The following is an 18,192-nucleotide window of genomic DNA, read 5'->3' as shown; positions in this document are numbered from 1 at the left end:
TATTTTGTGGTGTATTTTATTGAGTATTTTTTAGTGTATTTTGTGGTGTATTTTATTGAGTATTTTGTTGTGTTTTTTGTCATGTACTATGTTGGGTATTTCGTCATTTATTTTGTTGTGTATTTTGTGGTGTATTTTGTTGAGTATTTTGTTGAGTATTTTGTTGTTTTTTTTGTCATATACTACGTTGTGTATTTTCTAGTGTATTCTGTTGTGTATTTTTGTCAAGTATTATGTTGGGTGTTTCGTCATTTATTTTCTTGTGTATTTTGCCATTTATTTTCTCATTTATTTTGTTGTGTAATTTTTAGTGTATTTTGTGGTGTGTTTTATTGAGTATTTTGTTGTGGGTTTTTTTGAGTACTATGTTGGGTATTTTGTCATTTATTTTGTTGTGTATTTTCTAGTGTATTCTGTTGTGTATTTTGCCATTTATTTTGTTGTGTATTTTTTGTGTATTTTGTTGTTTTTTTTGTCATGTACTATGTTGGGTATTTCGTCATTTATTTTGTTGTGTATTTTGTGGTGTATTTTGTTGAGTATTTTGTTGTGTTTTTTGTCAAGTATCATGTTTGGTATTTTGTCATTTATTTTGTTGTGTATTTTCTAGTTTATTTTGTTGTCTATTTTGCCATTTATTTTGACATTTATTTTGTTGTGTCATTTTTCATGTATTCTGTCTTGCATTTTGTCATTTATTCTGTCATGTATTTCGTCACACAACAAAACACTACAAAACACCTACAAATGAAGGGACAGGTCAAATGCCTGAGCTTTTCACCTATTGGTTGATCAGTGATGAATGAATCGGCTATGGGTGAAAACCTCAACCAATTTGGCCTGGCCTCTGTTTGAATAGCATTTTGTTCTGACAAAAACTCAAAATACCTGACAAAATAATAAAAAAAACACAGGGCAATAAACATGACAAAATACACTTAAAATAATTTGAAAAAACACAACAGATTGTCATGTGTTCAGGTATTAATTGATTTATTTATGTCTTATCTATTTATTATATATTCAAAGGTAGTTATTTATCCATACATTAATTCCTACATACGGCAGGATTGCTCCTCCATATTAGTAAGAGCAGTCATTTAATAGCAGTTCCACAGTAGAAGTGAAAATAATGCAAAGTGGCTCACCACACATGGTCCCGTGAAGTTGATCCCGATCTTCCTCACTCGCTGCGAGACAGCAAAGGCAGCAGTGATCTGTCAGCCCCGCACCTCTGTTTTAAATTTCACTATTCCTACCTCCTCCTCTTTCTCCTCCTCCTCTTCTTCTTTTTCTTCACCTCCCTCCTACTGCTCTCGCCGCCCGGCGTTCTTTTTTTGGCCAGCCGTGCTCTGTTGCGGCGCCCGTTGCTGATGCTGATGCCGCCTCGCCGCTCAGCTTATCTTCTCACGCATCCTGATGTGCGCTTCATCATCTGCTTTTCACTCCCTAAGTGCTGGTCACTCATCGTTTTCTTTTCCGAACCCATTTAGCCGCGGATTGGGAGGTTGGGTTATTTGTCTTGACCCAGGAATCTGAATCTGAATCTGAATCACCAATTCTGACAGTTTTAGAACTGAAGTTGAAGTGAATATTGCTAAATTCTCAGAGGGTTGAGTTTGGCCACTGTGATCAGTTACATCCCTTTCCATCCCTCTCAAGGGCTTTTTTGGGTAGGGGTTTGCTCCCCCATATGAAACAGGACTGGTCTCCATGGTTACCAGTGACTCAGATACAGCACTGTCATCATCTGGTCGCCGTTGTTTTTCTATGTATATTGTCTTCTCTTCAGAGATGAGTCTGACCTCAGCAATGTAGCTTAGCGACATTTGTGTGACAATACTAGATAGATAGATAGATAGATTGATACTTTATTCATCCCGCAGGGAAATTCACACTTCCAGCAGCATCCCAGCGCTGGAGAACAAAACAATAATAAAGCAAAAATAATACAATACACAAATACCCAATATGATGTGTTAATACCCAATGTAGCATGTTGTATAGAGTATCTAGATAGTGCTACTCAGAATACACGCTGCAATAAAAATACGGTAATATGCAATGTGGGGGGTGTGGTTTAATGTGGGCCTTTACCCCGCCGGGTGGAGTTAAAGAGCCTCATGGCATGAGGAAGAAAATATCTCCTCAGTCTGTCAGTGGTACAAGACTGTGACAGAAGTCTGTCGCTGAAGCTGCTCTTCTGTCTGGAGATGATGCTGTGTAGTGGATACTGATGCTAGATCCAAATAATTGGGGGAAAACTATTTTGTTCCAAATTTTCGACTATTGCATTGTTCAATATTTTTAATATTGTCTATTGAAGCTACCCAACCAACATTTATAACTGTATGTTGGTCTGAATATTGCTAGCTAATTGGTTGGCGACTTTAATTACTGGTTGGTATTTATATTTAGTAATATTGTTATTTTGAAAGTTTAACTCGAGACATGCACAAAATATCGGTTGTTTGGATCCCTTAACCACTAGGATAGTGGGGGCACCATCTTCTGTGGTGTGTCTCAAGTACAGCCTGGTGGCGCCCATCCCTCTCCAGGCCAACATATGCTTTATTGCTCTGTAGTAACTTTGAGAAAAATCACAGATTAACTTTTTGCCAGCCTTTGTCGTTTTGGTGATACTACTGTGCTTTTTATTTTTATGATCAGTAAATAAGCAGTTTTTATTACTATTGTGGGGTGGACAAATCCCTTAAACACTAGGATCATGTGGTGTGTCTTGGGCAAGTACAGTCTAGTGGCGCCCATCCCTCTCCAGGCCAACAAATGTTTCCATGTGGTCTCGAACCGGGGAACCTTCGCGTATTAGGCGAATGTGCTAACCACTGCTCTACAGAAACACTGTACTATACTACGTACTACGCCTTATTGTTGATACGATGAGAATAATTTTACCTACATGATTATTAAGTATATTGCAAGCAAGCACTATGCAAGAATGCTTTAATAAGGATTTCAGTTTTATTTTTTTCTGTTTTAAATTTACCTGTGGTCATTATCTATTTAGTTTCCTCTGCTGTGACTTAAAAGATCGGATATGACGAATTTATTTACGATAAATGACCTTGAAAATATGCAAGCTTAAACTTAGTGCAGCCCAGGCCAGTTTGATATGGATGCTTTATCCGTGCTTATTAGTTAGACAGGGTTCAAAATTCACACGCTAATGTTTAAGATCAAAATACCTGCAATTTAATTGTCTAGCTAATTCCTGGTTTGACACACAACAGTTCGTACACATCACAGACCATAAGGTTCGACAAATACGTCGATTTAATTAAGCATTTTTTTCAAATTGGTTGCAAAATATTTTATTCAAATTGAAATGTGGAAAAAGTGGCTTCCATGGTGTGGTAGTAGATCGTCAAAGCTGTCAAACAGAAGCTTAAGCGCTATTGGATGCATCTTACATGTAACTTTCCGTGAGTATCTCTGACGCGGTCCAACCTTACTCAGACCCTAATTCCAGCAGCCCCCAAGTAAACGTAGTTTGTTGATACCCCTGTTTTAAAGACACAGTGTGTCATATTTGACCACTAGACATTGCTGTATTGAGTAGTGCAACTAAAAATGAGTGCCAGGAGGAAAACAAACTACGGAGACTCAAAGTGACTGAACCGACCATTTTCCCCTTCATTCTTCCCCCCCATTTTTGGCAAGGCTTTTGTTTTTGGGAGGGACCTTTACTAACAAGAGATAGGGCTTATGTTGAATAAAATAGACGATTTTTGACTACGAGTATTTCGATAAAACTCGTTTAAATGATAGATCATGTATATTTACTTATTTTTCATAAAAATCTCATCTCATCTCATTAGCTGCACCGCTTATCCTCAGTAAGGTCGCGGGGGTGCTGGAGCCCATCCCAGCAATCACCGGGCAGTGGGCAGGGGACACCCTGAACTGGTTGCTAGCTAATTGCAGGGCACACGGGGACCAGACAACTCACTCGCTCATTCACACCTAGGGACAATTTGGACCGGCCAATTCACCTAAAATGCATGTTTTTGGAATGTGGGAGGAAACCGGAGTGCCCGGAGGAAACCCACGCAAGCACGGGGAGAACATACAAACTCCGCACAGGAAGTCTGGAGCTGGATTTGAACCCACGCAGGATGTTCCCATGACTTGAACTGTGCCGTATATGCGCTAACCACAGCGCCCCGATCAGTATTTGAACCCAGTCCTGTCAGTCCCCTTTTGTCAGTCCGTCTGCGAACCTCAGTGAACACTCGACAAGCTTTTTTCGACCCTGACTCCCACCTGTCCCGTTTTTTGCTCCCCTCTGTCCCTGGCTTCGACCCGTTTTTGATAATGACCACGTCTGCTCTCCAGTCCCGGCTTCCGACCTCTTTTTGTGCCCCACTACGTCTTCTCTCCTTTTCTGGCTTACGATTCGCTTCCGACCGCAACCACGTTTTTGCTTTCCTGTCTCGGCTACCGACCCGCTTTCTCCGTCCCTGACACCGCCATCGCTTGCCACGGAAGATCCACTTCCGTGTTCGGAGCACAATCCGAGTACCAGAGTGACTTGCTTCCCGCGTCCAGCGAACCCCGTATCGTGGGCGCAGCCCTTTCTCTTTCTTCCAATAAAACTTGTGAGAAACGCATCGCAAGTGGGTCCTGTCTCCGTTTTGGTCTTGACAGTTTTAAAACCAGAACATGATGCTAAAAAGACTCATCTGAGTTTTCTTTTCCCTTCCCAGGCCATGTTTGATTTCTGTGCCAGCAGCAAGGCCGAGTTGAACCTGAAGAGAGGAGACTTGATCTTCCTTCTGCACCGAGTCAACGCGGACTGGCTGGAGGTAATGGAAAAAAAAATCTGAGAACTGTAGGAGGTGGTTGGGTTAAGTAGAATGAATGTTTTGGAGGTAGCGGAGGTCTTCACAACACTTCACAGCTACCAGAAATAGACCTCTTTTTTTAAAGATAGAGGGGAGGGTTTTGGATGTGTAATGATTTTGAAAAAAAATGGGTTTATTCTTAAACCCGTCTTGATTTCATTGTGAATTTGACATGTTTCAATGACAATAAATTGTATTCTTAGTCTTTTTACGCAAACTAAATTCTGGAAAAATATCCTACTGTCCTTTATTAAAAGTAGCAAATTGCAGTACTTATAAAAAAACGAATAAAGTCTTTTGTAAAACTGGAATTTGCACATTTAAATAATCAAACTGTGATGAAATGGATCCGAATTCCCCCCAAAAATTCCACCTTCATAAATGTTTAAAATGTTTTAAAGAATGTAAAACATGTAAATGTGTTGGTAAAATTATTTTTTTTATATAATTTGCTAGTTTAATACAAAGCGGATAATATTAAATATGGTATGTATGGTAAAATCAACGACAATAAAATTAATGATAAAAGTTGTCAAAATTATGTTAAAATAATTATAATAAATATTTACAAATGTATTATGTATGTAGCAATACAACTGGGTGGTTAGTGCGCAGCCCCACGGTGCGGCGCTCCTGGGTTCAATTCCATCTCCCGCGGCCTCCCCGTGCAGAGTTTGCATGTTCTACTGTTTCCTTCCAAATGTTAAATACATACAATAACTTCAAGCCAATCTAAATTTTCCCTAGGTGTGAATGAGCAAATGAGTTGTCTGTCTTCAGGGTGTCCTCTGCCCACTGCCGGAGGATAGCTGGGATGGGCTCCCATGAGGATAAGCGGTGCAGTAAATGGATGGATGGGTGTTGTGTGGAGTATATGTAATAAATAAATGTTTAAAAAATGAATGAATTGAACATTTGCACATTTTTATTAATACATGAAAATCCTGATTAATAGAACAGTGCATATGTATTAGGCATGTTTAAAACAAAAGGCAAACCAAGAAACACCACCCCACTACTCGCACTACCTTCAATCATATGTTCCAAAATGCCATCCAAAGTAAATTACTTGCAATGCATTTTATTTCTGGCATTTCTAAAAGGTCTTTCATACCACCTTATATTTGTCTTGGTGTTTTAACTGCTGCAGCTTTTAATGCTTGTCTTCTTTTTTTTAATGCCACCTGCCTTTCAGACATATTTAGGAAGCAAAGTAAGATACAACAATTGATTTCAGGTTGGATCAATCACATGGCACATTTGTAATCACCCTACTTTCAATTAGTTCTTTTAGTACATAGAAAAAGAATCCATGTAGAAATTTTGAGAATTACACAGGCGCAGTTTAAGGTTTCAAGGGTGGGACCAATTTCCAGGTGTTTGCAAAGTGAGCAATCTGGTTATTTTTTAAGTGCTAAGCACAGTAAAAGGTTGAAATAATGTGAAAATATGAAATAAATAAATAAAACAATACTCTGGGCTTTTAGTGGAGAAAGAGACTGTAATGGTTTCAAAAGTGCGCTTTAAAGATCGCGGACACTAAATTATATACAAAAGGGATGAGACGCACAAGTTAGTGGAAAATTCCCAAGGTACCAGCTTTACACCGGTCCTTCGTCCAGACTGAATCTTGCTGGTGGCTTAATAAGACTCAAGGCCTCCTTCCCAACAGTAAACCATTTAGAACAGTGGTGGGCAAACTGTGGCCCGTCAGGCTTTTGAATCCAGCCTGACAAACTAAACCTTTTAAAAAAAGATTAAACATTTTTGGGGTGCCACTCTTGTCCCCATTGTCGCCTTGTGTCCCCATCCATAAAAATATATTTTCACTATGTAGTAATGTTGCTGCGCCAACAGTATTTTTATCGTGTTTATCAAATACCTTGCAGAAAAAAAACACTAGAATTTTGAGTTTTTATCAAAAGCATATTATCAAATGCTTAAAAAGGGCATAATAAGTAATTTTATTTCAATATCTCATCTCATTAGCCGTACCGCTTATCCTCGTTAGGGTCGCGGAGGGGCTGGAGCCCATCCCAGCCATCTCCGGGCAGTGGGCAGGGGACACCCTGAACTGGTTGCCAGCCAATCGCAGGGCACACAGGGACAGACAACTCATTCGCTCATTCACACCTATGGACAATTTGGACCGTCCAATTCACCTGAAATGCATGTTTTTGGAACGTGGGAGGAAACCGGAGTATCCGGAGGAAACCCACGCAAGCACGGGGAGAACATACAAACTCCGCACAGGAAGTCTGGAGCTGGATTTGAACCCACGACAGGTTCCCATGACATGAACTGTGCCGCACAAGCGCTAACCACTGCGCCGCCGTGCTGCTTTATTTCAATATGAATTGAAGAATAGTCTAAAAATAAACAAATAGAAAAAATAGTATAATATGTATATTTAAACGTTTGCACTTATATTTGTTGATAAATATTTATGAAAAAAAGGATATGTTTTTCCCATGCATAGCCAAGTTATCGTATCAAGACAAATAAATTGATAATTTTTTACACTTGGCCCCGCTCCTTGGCCAACTTCTTTTTAACCAATTGTAGCCCGCCACTTAAAGTTTGCCTACCCCTGACTTAGAACAATGTAGAGACTGTATAACGACTAGATGAGTGGATATGTTGTGTCATGGTTGCCATGGCGCCCAATTAGCCCCGCCCGTGTGGCGCCAGTTGCAGCTTGCTGACGGATTGGCTCCCTGTCCTGTCAGTCCCCTTTTGTCGGTCCGCCTGCAAATCTCTGTTCTTACACGGCAAGCCCTTTTTCGCCTGTCCTGTTTTTGGCTCCCGTGTGTCTCCAGCTACGATCTGTTTGGGTCCTGTTTCCGTTCTGGTCCTGACAATATTGTGGCCACAAGGGATTAAAACAAGAAGTAAATAAGTAAATTTAGATCTATGGATAGGCAAAGGAGAATTGATTACCACAAAATAATGAACTCATTTAAGATATTTATGTGATGATTTTAAAGAATGAAACGGAAATAACTGGAAACTCACACTATTGTGACGATATTCAGTAAAACATTTCGATATTCTAACAATTGAAGAAACAGGAGTTGGCTGTGATGAGGGAGTGATGAAGCTAATGTGGTGAATGCATTTCCATCTTATTTTTACCTTCTGCACTCTCTGCACACAGATCCAATAATGCTAATATTAAAGCGCAGTAATCTTTTTATTGTCACTCGGTGCTCCTAAAGTGCTATCTAAAAATACATTTTCAAAAACAGGAATGCAGCCACTGGCTCAGATGAGCTCGACCGTATTGAAGTGAGGATGAACAGAAAAAACGCATAGGTGGCGTACCCAAAAAATTCAAAACTGGTTTAATTTCCGATCGATTCGGAGGTCAAGAAGAGTGTTAAGATGTGATAATTGTTTTGTTACTTGTTATTGTATAATTTAAACACGATAATAATGTTTTTTTTTTCTACCTGAGTCACACCAACGCACTGCTAGACTTTCTTAAATTGTTTGCAAGCTTAATTATTCAGACCAACACATCTCACGGTGCAAATCCCTTACTCCCTCACTTATTTCCTAAAGGGTACAGTCAAGGACCAGACGGGTATCTTCCCACAATCCTTTGTGAAGATCATCAAGCCTCTCCCGGAGAGCGACTCGGAGAGTGAAGTGGAAGGGCATGCCTACAGCTGCTTGCGATGCTACTTGCTCACCCCCAATGGAATTCAAACAAGGTAAGCTTCTCAAAGGATTTGTTGTTTTTAAAAATGTTCAAGTCCATCATTTGTGTTTTTGCAGAGATGTTTGCGTTCAAGAGGACCTCAACATCCAACCTACGTACAAGGAGTTGATGTCTCGTATGAGGTATTTAGGAGACATTTTCAGTACCCTTTTCTCCTATAAAGACATTTGAAAAATGAATATTTAGTTTGTGTGTGACCGGAGAATGGGATCACTCAAACACAAAATATGGTTTTGAAAAACTTTTCTTTGCCAAGTGAAGAATTTGATAAATGTATGGAAATGTACCAAGAAGCTTTCACAAAGACCAGTGTCCAACAAAGTCATCAAAACTCCTCTATTACAGTCTTTATGCCTCCTAAGTGCAATGAAATGCAAAGAACACTTATTGCCCAAACCGAACATAGCAAGAACGAAAATTGCTGAGATAAAACATATATGGAATGAATGACCAATAACAACAAGCTCTATTGCAACAAAATTATGTAGTATGGTGGCAGTTAGCAAGATTAATCGATTAAATACACTTCTAGTTTAGTAGAGATTAAAAATTAGGAGAGATATCATCATTTAATTTCAAACTTGCAAGGACAACAGGAGAGGACTGTACAAAAAAAGATGCAATTCCAACCTGTTCCAAAGGTCCTCCCCTACGCCCTTTCTTTTTATTAAATCTCCTAGGTTCCGAAAGTATAGTCAACATTGAGGGATCACAACGTCACAAACCTTAGTTTTGCTAATAATATTACTGAAATGGCAGGAGAACAGGAACTCAGAGTTCTGGTCAATCGCCTGGACAAAACATCAACCCAGTATGGAATGGAAATCATTATCATAAGTAATGATCAACAACCTCTGAGGTATCACCACAAACATCACTATCAACCACCAAGATATAGAACCTGTCACCAAATGTAAATATTTTAGAGCTGTCATATCAGAAGAGAACCGAAAATCATGGCTAATATGGCTCAAACCACAGCCGCACTCTGGAGGGACAAGAATATAGCAGTGAAATCAAAGATCAGACTCATTCAAGCGCTGTTTACTCCCATCTTTCTCTATGCCTGCGAGACATGGACTCTCGCAGCAAAGCTTGAAAGGAAAATCCAGACCATGGAGATGCAATGCTACAGGAAACTTCTACCCACCAGCTACATAGTCCATGTGACAAACTAAACGGTGTGCATCACCTTCAGAGGGCACATTTGTCCCAACAATGAACTGTTGTCAACTGTGTGCAAACAAAAAAATGTAGTGGTATGGTCATGTCTAGAGATGATCAAAACTGGCCAAGATTGTTCCCACAGTCCAAAAGTCCGGGAGAGAGGAAGACCGAAACTGGGCCAACAACATCAAGGAATGAACTGGTGCCTAAAACAGGCCAGGAACTATCATCTATGAAAAAAGCTGTCCAGAGTTAAATACTCTGTGGTGCTCCAATGGCCCAGGCAGTTAATGCATCCGTGAATCATGAAGTTACAATGGCAGATCTACCCCAAAGGGTTTAGTTATCAATGAACAGCAAAATAATTGGCCAATGGTGACAATGATGTAGCAGTGCAAAATAGTCCAAATAACAAACAACATTCAACCAAAATAATGAACAACAGTTTGCAATAATAGTCAAGTAATGGAAAAACCTGACATCCTAGGCAATTTCCTTTGCAGTTGTCCAATATTAAAAACAGTACCACATTCTTCATTGTCAGTAGACAGAATAAAATCAAATACAACAAACATTAAAACAGAACCACATTTTTCATTGAATCAAACAGAACAAAAACTAATGTGAAAAAAACTAAAAACAGTAAATTATTTACTGATCATTAGTAAAAGAAACATTCCAAATATTCACACGTTTTGTTTTAGTTTATTAAGTAGTTAAAAGACTCAAGAAGTCCAAGTGTCTCCAATAGAAAGAAAAAAAAAGCACTGCAGTATCCTTGAAAAAAAAAATTACTTAATATATCACAATTGCAATTTGGTACGACCCAAAAAACCCTTCATTGAGATAATTTCTCATAATTGTTTAACTCTACCTAACTAGGAATATATAAATACATATGTACGTCACACACACACACATTGAGTTTGTGATTTGATCCCTAACAATCAGCAGCAGGCGTCAAATGAGCACCCGAGGGACCTCCACCGCCCCGAAGGTCCTCGGTGCGCTCGTCATCCATCAGGCCTGCAACATGCCCATGCAGAAAGCGCTTATGGCAGCAGCGTATCTACTCGTTAGCTGCTCTAGCGTGATTAGCTCCAATTTCTCCCTAATCACTTCATTGCTACGTTCCTCGATGGCGTGCTTGCCCTAGGTCGGCCCATTATGACTAATGCTGCAATGTTGTCGAGGTTTTTAAATGCGGATCCTGGTTTGCCTTGTTACGGAACGTTTTGCTTAATTTACAATAGACAGAGTTTACTTCACATTAATTATCCAAATCCCGTCAGAAAAAAAGTTAATGGTCATTATTACTTGCTCTTCGTATGCTAGAAATATTACATGTATTAGGAATATCGCCATTAGATTTACAAATACATAAACCTACATCCCGCTCACCATTTGATTTGCAGAGCAGGAAAGCAATATATAAACTGCCGCATAGAAAAAAAAACTTTTTCATTGTCTTACCATAACGTATCCCTTTGTGGAGTGGGAAGCTGGCCGGGGCATGCAGTGTAAGTAGTAAGCTTACATGGGCTTATATCCGTGTGCTGCTTCAGAAAACTGGAATTCTCCCACTGTATCTCCTGCATGACATAAGAGGCGTCTAAAAGGAGTGGAGTGAGGGGTAGGGAATCCCCTTCTTTGTATCGATCTCCCAGAAGGAGTCAAGATTGCGCAGAGGGTGGGAAAAGGGCGCCCTCAATCACCCTAAGACTCGGGGTGCTGACTGTGCGTGGTTGTAATGCGATTGGGAGTAAGAGAGGTATGATTAGAAAATTTGTTTCTGAGACGAAGGTAGGATGTCTTTGCATTTGGTGAAACTAAGTTGAAAGGGTGTGTTTTGGCGATGTGGTAGGCTGAGTGTCTAGTGTGAGTACAGGGAGAGCTAGGGAAGGTGTGACTTTGTTGGTGAGTGAAAGAGTGATAGAGAGAGTACTGGAATGGAAGGAGGTGTCCTCAAGATTGATATGGGTTAAGGTGAAAGGGTGAAGTGAGATGTGGGTGTTTCTAGGTGTGTATGGTCCAGGTGCTGTAAGATGTGAGGAAGAGCGGAATGAATTCTGGAGTTCTGCACAGTTTGGAGTGACTTGTCATGTTGTTGTGCTGGGAAATTTGAAAGCCAGAGTTGGAAGGGGTGATTGGAATATTTGGTGTTGGAGGAGTGAATAAGAGTGATGAGAGACTGATTAAAATGTGTGTGGAGAGAGTTAAGAGAGAGTTAATGGTAGGACATAGCATGTTTAGGAAAAACAATGTTAAAGAGTACACATGGATTACAGTGGCAGCTGGACAGTTAGGAGAGCATTGATGGATTAGGTGTTGATCAGAAGGAATGTGCGAGCGAGATTGTTGGATGTGAATGTACTGAGAGGTGAAGCTGGTGGAATGGCTGTCGACCATCTAGAGGAGGCAACATTTAAATTGTGTGGTAAGTGGTTGGTTATGGAAAGAAGTGCATGCTAGAGAAGAAGTGAAGATCAGTGAGTTGAAGAAGCGAGAGAAGCAGGATGAGTATGAAGGAAGAGTGAGGAAGTGTTTTGAGATGTGAGGGAAAGATCTATAGAAGGAGTGAAGGAAGAGATGGAATGTCTGAAGACATGCTTGAAGGGCAGCAGAGTTGAGGTATGTGGAATGTGCAATGTTGGTGGAGATGTAAGAAAGGGTAGTGAGCGGTGGAATGAGAATGTAAGAGCCACACCGGACTATAGAGTGCATGAAATTAAAACTAAGAGCCAGGGTCTTAAAAAAATACATCACAAAAATTATTTAAATTTAATTTTCGGTATTTTCCATTCTTTAAGTCGCATTCTCAAATTTCTGGCTTTTAAGGTGCACCACATAGTGTGGAAAATATTGTAATAAGTCATGATTAAATTATTTCTAATATTATTAGAAAATACACAGTATGATTAATACTTTTCCATTACTGTCTGATCAAAATTATTTGATCATTTATATGTTAAATTATTGAAATTTAATAGATACAATTTTATGGCGAAAGGCTGGGGTAATAATATGGTCTGGCTTCATTGTATAAATGCTGTGAAAATGTATTAAAGAAAAAAATAAGACTACTATATAATGGGGGGTGGGGTGGTCACATATCGATTACCAATGTAAGGTGTTGGGTAGAACTATCGTTACGCCATAAACTGGGCACAGACGTACAAAAGTCGAACCCTGATTGTCAGGAATAAGGTGGGGAAAAAGAAGTCAAGTCAAGTCATGTTTATTTGTATAGCCCTTAATCACAAGGAGTCTGAAAGGGCTGCAGAGGCCATAGATTATTGCAAAATACAGACTATTATTACACCATCCCCTGATCTAAAACCGGCATAAGGCAAGGAAAAACCTCAACATGAGGAAAATGAAAATACCTTGAGAAGGGACTGCACATAAGGTAATCCCCCTTCCACGATGACCAGGCTGCAATGGATGTTGCAATCACAAATAATACAGATATTGTCAACATCAAATATAGGTCATTCATAAGCTATATGAAATGAAATGAAATGATCTGCATTTATATAGCGCTTTTCAAGTCAATGACTTCCCAAAGCGCTTCACAATGTGCTCCACATTTCCCAATAGCGGCCTTGCAGCCATGTAAGGCGCTAACTTGCTTATTGGGGGTATTTGGGGTTCAGTGTCTTACCCAAGGACACTTCGACATGTAACACGGACAAGTCGGGATTCGAACTGGGATCCCTTGATCCCAAGACAAGCGCTCTACCTCCTGAGCTATAAAAAAGAAGTGTGTTTTAAGCCTAGATTTGAATAGTTCCACTGAGGTTGCAGATCGAATCTCAGAGGGCAGAGCTTTGTTGTCTTTTTTTTTCACTACGCTTATCTGCTTTATCCTTACTTTTAGCAAAGCTATTTAGGGCAGAACACATTAGGTAGGATGAATAGATAAAGGGGGTGACTTAATGTCTGCCCCCACATTTTTTTGTTAGTGTTGCCTAAAAATTGTGAAGTAAGAGAAGGCCCGTTTCAAGTACAGTCCAAATACCAACCCAAATTTAAAGAAAGCTAAAAATATAAGAGTTTTATTCGAGTGCTTCCAAAAAGGCACGGACTTGCACATGCAACATAAAGAGCTTGACTGAGGCTGCAATAGTCGCACAAGCCAGGAGATGGCGGCCATGAGTAAAAAAAGCTCTAAATTCTGTTCAGCTCTTTCAGTAAGAGAATGTAAAAAAGTGGGGGATCTAAGATCCCCTCTTTTCCCCTTATAAAAAAACGATCTCGTAACTAAGAATCAAAAGCAGGAAAGTGATGAGTTACTGAGCATCATCAATCCAACACAAGATCCGTTCATTCATTGTTTTCATCTCCATGGCAACAGCTGCATTGAAGAATGTGTCCTTGCCTGTTTGTTTCATCAGGGATGTTTTCAAAATGGACGAGATCGCGCTGAACTACCGCGACGTGGATGGCGACCTCATACGCCTGCTGGACGACGAAGATGTGATGCTGATGATCAAGGAGAGTCAAGGTCAGGCAGGAGAGGCGAGACAGAGGCCTGTCAATCAGTTTCCATGGGAACTGCTCGTGACCTTGGGTTCTGACCTCTCTGTCTACAATGTGGAGGGGTGACGCTCCTGTTTTCATTCTGATGTTGCTTCATGTTATTACAGTACTCCAGGCTCATCAATTGAATGTGTTTTTTTCTCAAGCATTGCGAAATACATTTTAATTCTATCTGTTATTTCGTCTATGAATTGAAATTTACTGGATTTAAATTCATCACCATGACAAGATTTGGTTTGTAAAAGTAAATGCAGGAATAAATTGGGGAAGGGCAAGTATTGAGTATTAAGTATTTGAATCGTTGCCAATGCCTGTGTGGAAGCCCAATGCAGAAGCACAGATGAGTGCAATCGAAAAGTACCGTAAATTCCGGACTATAAGCCGCTACTTTTTTCCCTAACTTTCAACCCTGCGGCTTATTCAGTAATGCGGCCAATTTGCGTATTTTTCTAACAGCCGCTAGCGGCGCTTGAGTGTTGCTACCATTAACTGCCCTGTAAAAGCTATATTATTATTATTAAAGCTTTGAAAACTCTCTCGGTGTACGTCTTTCTTTGTAAATATGTGTAACCCATGTATAATATGTATTTGCAACTGTATATTTTTGTAATATTTTTGTATTTATTTGTATTTATTTTAGACACTTATTCTGATATGTTTTGCACGTGGGAACGAAAAATGAGGGGCAGAACAAACGCGGGGTGCCGAGTTTAAGTGGGGACCGCTAAAGGTGAGGGACAGACAAGGAAAAAAGAGGGGGTAAAAAGTTGGTTAAAGAAAAAGGAGTTGCGTGAGTAAATGTGTTCGTCTGATATCTTTTTCCCACCCTTACCTTTGGAAATATACACTTTTTTCCTTGGATTACTTTCAAAGAGACCTGGACTCTGCAAGTCTGCATCAAACCTTAAGTACCGGTATCATTTTCTGTTCATTTTGCCGGCTGTGATTTTTTGGACTGTGAACTTTAATGAAGGACATTTAGTTTCAATCGCGGGACTCGAAGTCGGGTTTGGGTTAATTTTGTGTTTGTGTCACATGTTTAAATGTGGGCGCATGCGGCTTATATACAGGTGCGGCTTGTGCATGTACAAAATCGGTTTTCCTCTTAAAATGTGGTGGGTGCGGTTTATAATCAGGTGCGCTCTATAGTCCGAAATTTACAGTAATCCTTTATTTGGGAAAGGTTCAGTTCACAGAAAGCCAAGCAGTGAGGCAACAGCATGCAGAACACCAGGATCGACAATCCCATAATTAATCATTCAGGATTTGCAGATAGATGAGGCAGGTGTTTTGTACCATGAATAAACAAGAGCCATGTGACAAGAAAGACAACAAACTAGCAAGGAACCAAGGGCACAAAGTAATGAAAAAAACTGCGAGGGGAAATCAAGTCAAGTGACAAAAACTTTGAGGAGGAAACTAAAACCGTAAAGTGAGTGGTCTACTTGTTAATTCAAGAGCCAAGAAGAAATCTGCAGGTTCAAGAGCGTTCTCCATTTGGGCACCGTTGCTGTGGAATGATCCGTTCTTTGAGATACAATCTGAAACCTCAGTGGAAGTGTTTAAATCGATGCTTAAGACTCACTTATGTTCAATAGCTTACGAGACTTGTTGACCTCATACTCTTGTCCTTTTGTCCTTGAGGGAGAAGGATGAGTTGGCTGTTGCTTGGTCCATACATTTTGAACTATTGTATCGGCACCTGATGTACGCCATCATTTAGAACAGGGGTGTCAAACTCATTTTAACCCGGGGGCCACACGATAGAACAAACATTCTGTCGGGGGCCGGACAAGTAGATTAATGAGAAAGAAAAAGAGAGATAAAGGAATAAGAGAAAGAGGGAAGGAAAAGAAGGGAGAGGCTGGGACGGAGAAAGAGAGAGAGGGAAAGAGCGTGAGAAGCAAAAAAGATAAAAAGAGAAGTCGAGAGAGGGGGAAAAAGGGAGAGGAAGAAAGAAATCCAAAGAGAAATAGAAAGACAGGAGGAGAGAAAAGAGAAAAGAAAGCGCGAAGGGTAGGAAGAGAGAAAGAGAAAATAGAGAAAAGGAAGAAAGGAAGTTAGAGCAAAAGAAGTTAAAAAGACACAGAGAGAGAAAGAGACAAAGAGGAACAATGGAAGAGAAAAAGAGAGACACAGAGAGTGAAAGAGACAGATACAGAGACAGAGTGTGGGAGAAAAGGGGTGGGAGAGAGAGAGAGAGAGAGAGAGAGAGAGAGAGAGAGAGAGAGACAGAGTGGGAGAAAAGGGGTGGAAAAGAAAGAAAGAGAGAGAAATAAATACTAGTACAGTGTCTTTGTGAGAGGCACCTGGCTTTGGCAACATCAAGTTGACATATTTCAACCTGCAGCTTGTTTTTCTCTTGCGCTTCTCTGAGTGTTGTCTCGCGGGCCAGATTCAATCCCTTAGCGCGCCTGATCTGGCCCGTGGGCCGCCTGTTTGACACCTGTGATTTAGAACCTGCTACATTTGGGGCAGGAAGCTGAGGTTTTTGAGTTTTTCCTTGCCTTCATGTGGGTTCCAGATGAGGGGGTTGTTGCAATGGTGATCTGTGGTCTAGTTGCTTTTTGTGTTTATACAAATAAACATGACTTGACCTGACCAAATAAGGTGAGTGAGTGAGTGAGTGAGTGAGTGAGTGAGTGAGTGAGTGAGTGAGTGAGTGAGTGAGTGAGTGAGTGAGTAATTCTGGTCCCCATTGACCACCATAACCAAGGCAATACTGTATCTAAATGGATTTCTGGCCCACACAGTCCACGGGTTAGGGTAAGGGTTAGGGTTTGGGTTAGGGTTAGGGTTAGGGTTTGTGTTATATTAAAATAAATAATTAAATGAATAAAAATAATAATTATTGTTAGGGCTAGGGTGAGGGTTAGGGTTTGGGTTAGGGATAGGGTTAGGGTTTGTGTCAAATTTAAAAAAAAAAACAGAAATAAAAATAAAATTTAGGGTTAGGTTTGGGGTTACAACATAACAACACACGCCCTGAAACAAGGCCCCTAGGTTGCGTGGAGGCGTAAATGAAGGCTTTGTTGTGTGTTAATGGTTTTCGTCTTTGCAGCCACGAGGAAACGTTTGTGTGTGCGTGTACAGATGCGCAAAACACTTTACCATTGCTGCCATTAATGCGAAAAGGAGGGAAAATCGTTCTTTTGAAGCACAAATACATTGGCAAGCCACGCGACAGCAACAAGAGTTTACACCACTTTAACTCGGGTTCACGCACTCGAAATGAGCAATAGGAGAAGTCTGAGAAAAGTGCCAACAGAAATAATTGGTAAAATAAAACTATTGGAAAAACCTGTGAAAACCAATGAATGTTAAATTTTTGGATCAATTTACAATTTTGCAATATGTTTATCACTGAGATAAGTTAATCAATTAGTAGACAGTCAAAATAAAGAGAAAAGACAATGATTTTGACCTTCAAAGGAGAACAAGGGAGGAATCAACCCTCGGATAAGAAATTTTCCCGAACGTAAACAAACTGGCTCTTGCTTGAAATCTGCCTGGTGACCCAGTGCGCATGCGTGCTCCCGGCATGCTCTTCGTGTCACCGTCAGAGTTCCTAGATGAGGAGGAGGAAGAGAGGGTTCTGGCAATATAGCCCAAATTAAAGACATTTTAGCAAAAATCTATTAATTCTCGGAATTTGTGTAAAGAATTTGTCTGCCTCAGGCATTTCCAACAGCTTGACAAAAGCCGGCAAAAGCAGACGTCGTTAGATCCATTTTTCAAGAAATGCGAGGTAAAAAGGTACAGTAAATTAATATTTTTATTATTTCCTTTATTATTATTATTATTATCATTATCATTACATTAAGTGTTTCATGTTTATTGTGCAGTAATCTAATTTTAAAATGTATTTGATCCATGTTTTGATGCTCTTTTATG

At 40.0% G+C, this 18,192-nt stretch overlaps 2 protein-coding genes across 3 annotated transcripts in view; one reads left to right on the top strand and one right to left on the bottom strand.

Moving 5' to 3' along the window:
• pvalb7 (parvalbumin 7) overlaps positions 1–1,386 on the bottom strand; it is a 34,429-nt gene extending 33,043 nt beyond the window's left edge. The window contains exons 1-2 of one of the 2 annotated variants that reach the window (XM_088341900.1): positions 1,260–1,386; positions 1,149–1,190 (exon numbers count right to left, since the gene is read on the bottom strand). In XM_088341900.1, coding sequence (XP_088198026.1) covers positions 1,149–1,155 — 7 coding nt within the window. In that variant the 5' untranslated portion in view covers positions 1,156–1,190; positions 1,260–1,386. Of the gene's footprint in view, positions 1–1,148 lie in introns of both variants that reach the window. The other variant, XM_088341899.1, reaches the window with a different exon arrangement.
• The window catches only part of ncf4 (neutrophil cytosolic factor 4), a 36,282-nt gene extending 21,449 nt beyond the window's left edge, over positions 1–14,833 (top strand). Inside the window, exons 7-10 of the mRNA XM_088341898.1 lie at positions 4,728–4,826; positions 8,430–8,581; positions 8,646–8,711; positions 14,154–14,833. Of these exons, the coding sequence (XP_088198024.1) occupies positions 4,728–4,826; positions 8,430–8,581; positions 8,646–8,711; positions 14,154–14,364 (528 nt within the window). The 3' untranslated portion in view covers positions 14,365–14,833. The remainder of the gene's footprint in view (positions 1–4,727; positions 4,827–8,429; positions 8,582–8,645; positions 8,712–14,153) is intronic.
• The last annotated feature ends 3,359 nt before the right edge of the window (positions 14,834–18,192 follow it).

This window comes from Urocampus carinirostris, chromosome 8 (genome assembly GCF_059441175.1).
Source record: "Urocampus carinirostris isolate Australia breed hairy pipefish chromosome 8, RoL_Ucar_1.0, whole genome shotgun sequence".
Lineage (NCBI taxonomy): Eukaryota > Metazoa > Chordata > Actinopteri > Syngnathiformes > Syngnathidae > Urocampus > Urocampus carinirostris.
This window is presented reverse-complemented; position numbering and strand designations above follow the sequence as displayed.